Raw genomic sequence first — 9,955 nt, forward strand, 5'->3', positions numbered from 1 at the left:
ACTTTACACACACAAAAACGCCACTAAATAGGGCAGCACAGTGATACATCACAATACTATTACACACAGAGCAACAAAACGATACGGTCAGCAACACACTACACAGTCAGCAACACAGGTTTTTAAATACAACTGCCAACAGCACAACAGACTCACAAAGAAACTCGGGTATGCACATGCACACGCAAACTGATCCACAGCAGACCTGACCAATACTGGGGTCTTTTTTTGTTTGGTTTTGTGTATTGATCTATGTATGTGTGTAGTTTTGTGTATTTATACATGTGGTTTTGTCTTCTTTCCAGTGTCTCTGTTTGTTCTTGTGTTTTTTTCTATTTAACTTCTTGTTTATTTTCCTGGGTGTTTGTGAGTTTCGTGGTATCTTTTCTGTTCTTTCTTTAATGCTTTCTGCAGGTTTCACTATTGCTGTTTATGGTGTGTTAGTTGTGTATTTGTGTGTATGTTTGTACCTCATTCATCTCACATGTACACTTGTGATGTGATGACCTTGACAGACTGCTAAAGTTTTGTGCAGACAGAGGTGGACTCCGGGACCACACTTCCCATGAGCTCTCACTCTGTTCCCAGCTGTGGGAGGGGGAGCAGGAGGAGGAGGAGGAGGAGGTGGAAGAGGAGGAGGAAGAGGGGGAGTTTGGGAAAGAATGTGTGGAATTTATTTCCTGTTGAGCGACTCTGAGAGGCGAAGAGACGAGGAGGAGAAGAGCCATGAAGCTGAAGAGTCGTTGACTCCTCTGCTCCTGCTGTAGGTCACTGCGACCCCGGGTCTGAGGAGGAGGAGGAGCAGGAGGAGCAGGAGGAGGTGCAGCATGGCCGAGCCCCTGCTGAGGAGGACCTTCTCCAGACTGAGAGGAAAAGACAGGAGTCACAGGAAGACCGAACCAAAAGTCAGCGGTGAGCAGCTGCAACTCACTTTTCCAGCACAGAGAGGGTCAGTGAATGCATCACGCTCTCTGCACGCTCATGCAGTCAACTTGTCACTATCTTCATGTAGTCACCATGTCCATGTAGTTACTATCTTCATGTAGTCACCATGTCCATGTAGTTACTATCTTCATGTAGTCACCATTTCCGTGTAGTTACTATCTTCATGTAGTCACCATGTCCGTGTAGTTACTATCTTCACGTAGTCACCATGTCCGTGTAGTTACTATATTCATGTAGTCACCATGTCCATGTCATCCATCTAGCTGCCAAGTTCATGTAGTTACCATCTTCATGGAGTCACCATTTCCGTGTAGTTACTATCTTCATGTAGTCACCATGTCCATGTAGTTACTATCTTCACGTAGTCACCATGTCCGTGTAGTTACTATATTCATGTAGTCACCATGTCCATGTCATCCATCTAGCTGCCAAGTTCATGTAGTTACCATCTTCATGGAGTCACCGTGTCCATATAGTCACAATCTTCATGTAGTCACCGTGTTGTCCAGTCGTTTGCTGTGATTCTTTGGTCTTGTAATGGATTAGATCTCTGGTGTGGATCTGGGTGGGATCAGGACTACAGTCTGATTTCGTCTGATCAACTCGTATAACTCATCTAGAACTCTGAAACTGATCCAGAACCAATCCAGACCACAATCAGCCCAGGTTTGGAATCAGGACGAGGAGAAGACTCAGAACCACCGTCAGCACCAGGGTCACGACCACGATTAGAAACAGAAATGTAAAAAAGCATCAAACTGTAAAACGCTTTAGATAATTAACAAATTGAGATCAGTTAGTCTTCCTGCAGACAAACATCCTGTCATTACGGCCGTGTGTGTGTGTGTGTGTGTGTGTGTGTGTGTGTGTGTGTGTGTGTGTGTGTGTGTGTGTGTGTGTGTGTGTGTGTGTGTGTGTGTGTGTTACGTTGAGTTTCTTTGCTGGTCTGTGGTGCTGTCGGCAGTTCCACTTTAAAAAAGTAACTGGTTGCTTTCAAGTGTCACTCGGTCACAATGACTGAAGTCCAAGTGGCCGAGTTGCTTTTGTTTTTAGAGAAAACCGTTGAGGAGCTTCTGTCTCTTTCTGCTCAAGTCCACTATTAGCATTAGCTCCAGCATTGGCATGATGATTCCAAGTTGTTGTGAGGAAGTTTATCGCTGCTGTTTTGATGCTGTTTCTTCTTGTCATTAGTTAATAAATCTGATAAAGTCCTAACGACTGTTTATAGAGCATCTTCCTCCCACTAACCGATGTAACTTCAGCTAAACTCAATGATAATTAGACTGATTCATTCAATGCTGTAACTGATTCTTTCTCTCAAAGACCTACACGTCTGTAAACGGAACATCTCCTTTAGTGAGGGGAGAGAAGGAGAAGGGGCAGTTGGAGGAGGAAGACGAGGAGGAGGGGGGGGTATAAAATAAACAGCTGTGACTGCAGATGTGAATGAGGCCTCTGTTTATAAGAGCAACAAACACACTGATGTTCATTCACTATTCATCAGAGAAACACACACACACACACACACACACACACACACACACACACACACACACACACACACACACACACACACACACACACACACACACACACACACACAGTCTGTCACGAGGGCCTCACACACACCCACCCATACAAACACAGTACTTGTACTTCGCTCTCAGTTATTAGTTTTTGTTGGTACCATGTTGTAGATTTTGATACCATGTTATATAGTAATATTACATCAGTACTGATACTCTAACGAGTATTTGTACTCTGATGAGTAGTCACCCTCTGATGAGTATTTGTTTTCTCCTCAAAAGCGTCTCTCGTCTCTGACGTCGTCCACTCATCTTCATCACGCTCTCTGACGACATCGTCAACCGACCCCCCCTCGCCCCCCCGTAACCACATCACCGTTGCCAAGAAACAGCAGTGGGCCAGACAGGCTCCGCCCCCACAGCAGAGCTCCACCCACCGACCCCCACAAACTCTGTCAGAGAATTCCCAAGATGCACCGGGGCCGACGGGGAGCCAAAGGCTGCTACAGGAGAAGGTGAAGAATGGATAGATTAAACCTACTCCACCTCCTGGCTGTTTCCTCCTCCGCCTTCTGATGTTCCCTCCGCCCCTCCTCTTCCTTCCTCTGCTCCTCCTCTCTTTCCTCCTCTTTCTGCTACACCTCCTGCTACTCCTCTACTTCCTCCTCCTTCTGTAGGAGAAGATCTTACTATGTGCTTGTGTGCTCTGTGCCTGCAGACTGCTGTCACGGTCCTGCAGGACTCCCCCCAGCCAGCAGGGGGTTCCAGCGGGCAGCGTGCGTACTTGCAGAGCTTGGAGCGCAGCAGCCGGGCCTGGTTGCTCTCCTCTGGGAAGTCCTCGGAAGAGGCACGAGGCCCGCAGGAGGACAGCACCTCCAACATCTGGTACAACCCAATCCCAGAAGAGGAGGAGGAGGCGAGACCCTGCAGGGAGGAGGAGCCTGTGTGGAGGAGGAGGGAGGATGGGGCGGAGCTTGCAGGAGTTTGGGTGGGGCCATCGGAAGGTCGGCAGGATGCAGCCAATCCAAGCGTCAGTCACCATGATGACAACATCACAGCGGAAAATACAGGTAAACATGATGGAGAAGAGATACAGACTAATGTAAAAGCACTTTATTTTCAAATTTGTAGTTATACCCACACATATGTTTTACACCGTAATCTAATTTACTACGAAGAACTATTTTGATCGTACTTACACATTTTGGAGTATTAGATAGGTATTCTACTCTTCAGAGTACACCATCCAGGACACCCAAGGTTATGGTACATCATGAAAATGTTGTTGAAGAGGTAGAACTGGATGTCATCTACATAGCGAACAAAATGTATATTGTACTTTCTGAAAACTTGGCCATGGAGGAGGAGATAGACAATAAAGACGATAGGACTGAGGACAGACCCTGGGGGATGCCAGAGGAGAGGGGACATTTTATTGCACCCAGATATATATTTTACATAACACACATAACATAACCATACATAACTACGGTGCTGGTTACAAATAAAATAAAAGCTTTTTATTGTGACTTTCTTCTATTTTATCAGGCCCCGCCCCCTCAGAGTCTAGCCCCACCTCCCATAAGAAAGGGGGTGTGTCCGGAAGTGTAATGGACAGGCTGAGGTCACCTGGTACAGTTAGGAAACTTTCTATGAAGATGAAGAAACTTCCGGAACTACGACGCAAACTCAGCCTCCGCTCGGCCTCCAGGGCTCATCGCCAAGGAAACAACGACTGCAGAGAGGGCGGGGATGAGCCCTCCAGCAGGAATACATCAACGTCAGCACTATCCAATCAGAACGTGATCAGCAAGTATCACCTGGACAGCTCCGCCCCTCCAGCCCGCTCCAGGAGACGCTCCTCCAGAGGACGCTCGGCAAATAAAGGAGGTGAAAATACCTCAAGTAATAGAAGTATTAACTAGGAAGTAAATCAACAAAGTAACAGGTACTGTTTCCACCGTAAGTTCAGCTGGAGCAGGGGTGGGGAATCCAGATCCTAGAGGGCCGCAGTCCTCCACGGTTTCAATGTGTCCTCGGGTCAGCACAGCTGACAGCAATCATTGGCTCATTATCAAGCTTTCCGCAGAGCCTCATCGTGATAACTCAGGTGTGTTTGAGCAGAGAAACATTGAAAACATGCAGGACTGTGGCCCTCAAGGACCAGGATTCCCCACCCCTGAGCTAGAGAGTAGCAGCGTAACATCATTCACTCACTGAGTGCTACAATGGTGCCACCTGTAGGAGAGAACAGTCAGAGTAAAGTGAAGCAGTGTGACTGTTGAAGCTGCAGTTGGTGATTTCTGTTCTCCTCTCAGGTTACCTCAGTGACGGAGACTCTCCTGAACTGTTGCCACGGCAACAAACATCACCACCCACAGGGTCCCAGGACCCTGCATGTGATGTGAGCTCCTTCCAGCTTTATGTGGGATCAAACCCGCCGCGTTGCAACCAGCGAGTGACCGGGTTACTGACCGTCCACCTGCTGGGCCTGGATGAGATGAAGACCAACAGGTAGAGACCTGGTGGACACCAGTGGTACTGCAGCTGAAATCACTGACAGCACAGTACATAAAAACTGAAGGGAGTGGGTGGTGAAGGGAGTGGGGGTGGGGGTGGGGGTCCAACTGGTATTAACGTCACCAAACAGTCCACAGTCATGCTGACAGGAAATGCTGCTGCTCGCTTAACATTGGCACACGGCAATCATCACTAATACAGATTGGATGTTTTAGTGAAGATGTCTGACCAGGGTCTTGATCAGTGTCTGTCTATGACTGTCACCGTATATCTTTCACTTGTCTTTGCCCCGCGTCTTGACCCTCTTCAAGCTTCCTGAAGGATTTACGCAGCGTTCAGGCCGTCCTCATAAAACATCAATGTGATCAGAGAAGTCTTGCATTGTATGCTCTTACTCTTCCTCTCTCTCACTGTTGGGGTCCAGGTCTGAGGACGGTAAGGAGGTCTTCGTGGCCATCCAGATCGACGGTGTGACTCGAGCAAGGACCGCTCTTCTAGCCCTGCGTGGCGCCAACCTCTCCCTGAACCACACCTTTCACCTGGAGCTTGAGCGAGCCCGGCAGCTTCGCATCGTGGTCCTCACCCCAGGTACAAGGTCCGAAACCAGCTCCGCAAGAGATCTACTGAAACGTGATGACATCACTTCCTCTTAACCTGTTTCCTCAGCAGCCAGCCTGCCAACGGTGGGAGGAGCCAAACCCGAACAGAGTTCCTCCTCCAGTGGTCCGAGCAGGAACAGAGTGTGCGGTCTAGGTGGAGTCTCCATCCCACCCCTCTTCAAAGGTTGGATGTCTTTTTGATGTCTGATATCAGGAGCCAAAGGTGGTGTGGTGTTAGCATGTTTTCCCTGTGCAGGGAGCAGTTATTTTCTTGCCAATATTGTTTCCTCCACCTGTCTAAAAACCTATTGGGGTTAGTTGATAACTAAAAATATGTTGTCGGTGTGAGTGTGTGTGAATGGCTGTCTCGCTGTGTTTGGGAGGGATGTGTATCTAATATCTTTGATGAGGTTCAGACTCTGAGAGTTTTGTATATGCGTGTGTGTGTGTGTCCCAGGGAGTCGCAGTCAGCAGCTGTGTGTGAAGCTGGAGCCTCGAGGACTGCTCTACCTCAAACTGTCCCTGCAGGAGAGCTGGGAACCACAGGTATGCCTGATCTGACCTTAAACCTATGACCCTGTCTGGTGCACCTAGTGTCCGTGTGAACCTCTCCATCTCAATAACCACAGTCACAACCACCTGCTATCTTTCTGAACCAGGGCTCTCTGAGCCTAGTCCTGGAAGGTTCTCTCCTGCATGTTTTCGGTCCCTACCTGCTTTGACTCACAATGAAGGGCTCTTTATTGGGCTTTATGAGGAGCATCAGGCGTGCCCAAGTAGCAGGACATTTCAAACCTGCAGGACAGGAGCTTTCCAGGACAGTGCTAGGACTCCACTGATCTAAATAGTCACTACCCACTCCACCTAATGACACCACAATCAAAACTTTGTTGCCGATTCTATTCATTTCAGTTTTTATTTATGATCTCTGCAGTCCAGTACAGACTCGTCCATGCCTGCTTCTGTGTTTGGGGTGGAACTGCACCACCTGGTGGACAAAGAAGGATGTGCCCCACCCGTTCCACTGCTCATCCAGAAGAGTGTGACGGAGATCGAACGGCGAGGACTCAAGGTCTGATCTCAAAACGCTACTGTCCCACCTGCACTGTCACCATGGTAACCTGTGTGTGGTACAGTTAGCGGGATTGTATCATATGTTACCATGGTAACCAGTGGTTGTGTTCAGGTGGTGGGTCTGTACCGGCTGTGTGGATCTGCGGCGGTGAAGAAGGAGCTCAGAGATTGGTTTGAGAGGAACAGTTCAGCGGTGAGTCTGTCTGAGGATCTGTACCCCGACATCAACGTCATCACAGGTCAGTGAACGCATCACCGGGACCGCCCACCGGACTTACCTGTACACCTGAGCTGCATCTTCTTATTTTACTTGTTCTCAGGTATCCTGAAGGACTACCTCCGGGAGCTTCCATCTCCACTCATCACGAGGACTCTGTACCAGGTGGTCCGGGAGGCCATGACCCTGCACCCTCCTCCGACTCCGCCCACACCCCTGGATCCCCAACTAGCCCAGAGGACAGTAGACTTGTTGTCCTGTCTGCCACCTCCAGAGAGGGTAACACAGTTCACATACACACACAGCACACTCACAATATCCACATGGTAGCCACACAGTATCTATGAGTACAATGAAATAGTAATGTAAACAGATCAGTGCATCTTCCCCCCCACCTCAGGCCACGCTCTCCCTCCTTTTGGACCACCTCAGCCTTGTGGCCTCCTTCAGCTCCTCTAACAGGATGACGCACCAGAACCTTGCTGTATGCTTCGGCCCGGTTCTCCTCACCCCGTCTCCGGAGGCCTGGGGAGGAGGAGGAGGAGGAGGAGGAGCAGGATCAGGAGTAGGATCAGGAGCAGGATCAGGAGCAGGAGCAGGAGGAAGGGGAGCCAGGGGCGGAAGTAAGGTTTTCGGTCATGGCGAGGAAATGGCGAGTGCTGTGGACTTCAAGCGTCACATCGAGGCGCTGCACTACCTGCTGCAGCTGTGGCCAGGTGAGTCACCTGAAGCCCTGTCCACTCAGACACTCAGCCGTTAACATAGAAACCACTTACTCTGATGTGTCCCTCCTCAGTGCCGACCCACCGAATCCCCCCTGATGAGCATGCCGACGCCTCACCTCCTCCCTCTCCCTCCCCCACCCTGACCCATCATCCCCTGGGACCAAGGCGTCCTGGGATGCGATTGTCTCAGAGATCCGAGCAGGAAGTGGTGGTGTCACGGCGAGGAAGAGGAGGGCCAGCCCGGCTGGACAGCCCACCGCCAATCAACCGCTACGCCGGAGACTGGAGCGTCTGCGGAGGGGGGCTGCTGGGCAGCAACGAGGGCGACTACGACGAGGTGGCGGCAAGCGAGAGTGAGCAACTAATTCATCTTGTTATCATGACCATGGCAACATATTCACCCTGTCATCACCAATGTGTCAACTTACATATACTATCCTTTCACTTCCTATATTTTCCTTCCTTTTGTTTCAGGCAGCGATGATGACGAGGTACAGGAGAAGAAGGAGTTGTGGTCAGCAGGAGGAGGAGGAGGAGCAGGAGATGGAGGAGGAGGAGGAGCAGGAGGAGTTGGAGCTCTGTATGTGGAGGAGTTTCTAGACTTTGATGCTCCTTTTCACTGTCGGCTCAGTCTGAAAGACTTCGACACACTGATCCATGACCTGGACCGGGAGCTGGCAAAACAGATCAACATCTGCCTGTAGAGGAGGAGGAGGAGCATGAGGAGGAACAGGAGGAGGACCAGGGGGTTTCTTCTGGAGCTGCAACAATAATCAGTATTTTTTTTTTTCAGTCTGACTGAAACTGAGAAGCTTTAAAAGACATTTGTGAGGAAATGAAGTGGAGTTTGAATCCACCAGGGGGAATAAAAACAGGAGGAAACTTTCAGATGTAAGTTACTTCTGAATGTTTCCTCAAAAGACTTCAAACTGATCATCAGGAGATTTGTTTCCATTCAACATCCTGAAGTTTGAACCAGATCTGATCCAAATTTAAGAAAGTTTTTTAAAGTTATCTTCAATCATTGGAGGTGTTCCTGTGATCTGAGTGCAGGCTGACATTGTGTGGATCTCGGTTGTTGATTGGACAGTGTCCTCTTGGTTTGTTCACCGGTGGATCGGGTCTTATGTGGGCTGCAATGAAGAAACCAGCAGAGCAAACTTTATTTATTTATGGTCCAAAGATGGACAACGCTCCACAGCTTAGGGAACAAAGTTCTCAGAGGCCCCCCCAGAGGAGAGCTGGTTCCTGGGTATCAGGGTGGGACCATGAAGGGTCCGGGCGGTTCTGTTTCAGGACTGTTTGCACTGTTGAAGCCATACATTTCATTCACTAAAACTTTGAGTGAAAGTGAACAAACTGCAGAAATCTTCAGTCTGCTGCTACAGTCAGAGGAAGTCAGTGTACAACCTGCAGGGGAGCGTTGGCACTGGAACCTGTGGGGTCCCTGTCTGGGTTCCTGTAGTGAGTTTCTTATTGGTTGGCCCAACAGTTCCTCACATTAGATAAATGATTCAGTGTTGGTTTTCTGTTGGTTCCCTCTTTAGTTCTCTTTTATCTCCTTGTTTTCTCAATCCCGTCACCTCATTCATTCTCCATTGGTTTTCCATTGATTCCACGGCAGTCAACCATTTGTACCCTGTTGCTTTTCAGATAGTTCTCCATTGGGTTTTTCCACCAAAAAGAACCAGGAGCTAGTTCAGGGCCGGTGCCAGGGCCAGTTCTTAAATGAGCACCGCTATAGAACCGGTTGTTTTTTCATTGTCAACCTAGCCAAGTGAGAGCCACGTCAATGCGTCACTCCAAAACATTGTACGTCACTGATTTCACCAATGCAACGCTCAAACAGGAACGAGGAGACGGACTGTATTCATCGGTTTCATCCGGGTCGCTCCATCTAGTTTGGCCTGAACCACGGATGCAGAGCAAAGAGCGAGAAAACATTGCTTCTCCTTGTTGCTCTATTGGTGATTTTTTACGTCCGTCTTGCTTTCGTTCGGAGCCCCGGAGTGGCCATAGAGAAAAAATAATAATAATGATAACGCGTGAATGAGCTTGGGGCTTATTTTTCAACATTTGGACATTACATTGTGAATTTATGCTTCTTTCACTTTATTTCTGGATGTGCCTGAATCAAATGCTTCAACGTCAGGAGGAATGGAGGTGTAGAATGATAGAACGCAGCTCTACAGCCGTTTCCAATGGCAACCTACATAAACACACGCTGATCGACAACAAAAGTTCTCTTTCACATGAAAAGCCATTAAAAGGCACATTTTACGGCAAAAAAAATTCAAGCTTTCATTTGCAGTAGTATGCAGTTTGTTTTTGTATTTGCTGATGAACCAA

At 48.8% G+C, this 9,955-nt stretch overlaps 1 protein-coding gene across 1 annotated transcript; it reads left to right on the top strand.

The window, feature by feature from the left end:
* Window positions 1–3,162: 3,162 nt before the first annotated feature.
* Window positions 3,163–8,366, top strand: syde1 (synapse defective Rho GTPase homolog 1; the record flags this gene model as incomplete). The annotated part of the gene is made up of 12 exons (XM_080480810.1): window positions 3,163–3,541; window positions 4,020–4,361; window positions 4,790–4,985; window positions 5,416–5,579; window positions 5,658–5,774; window positions 6,048–6,136; window positions 6,525–6,662; window positions 6,777–6,903; window positions 6,985–7,160; window positions 7,282–7,597; window positions 7,678–7,959; window positions 8,081–8,366. 12 exons carry the CDS (start codon window positions 3,163–3,165, stop codon window positions 8,308–8,310), a joined length of 2,556 nt encoding a protein of 851 aa, XP_080336936.1. The 3' UTR covers window positions 8,311–8,366.
* Window positions 8,367–9,955: the final 1,589 nt, after the last annotated feature.

The sequence above is a fragment of the Lipophrys pholis genome, assembly GCF_963383615.2.
Source record: "Lipophrys pholis genome assembly, chromosome: 1".
NCBI classification, from domain to species: domain Eukaryota; kingdom Metazoa; phylum Chordata; class Actinopteri; order Blenniiformes; family Blenniidae; genus Lipophrys; species Lipophrys pholis.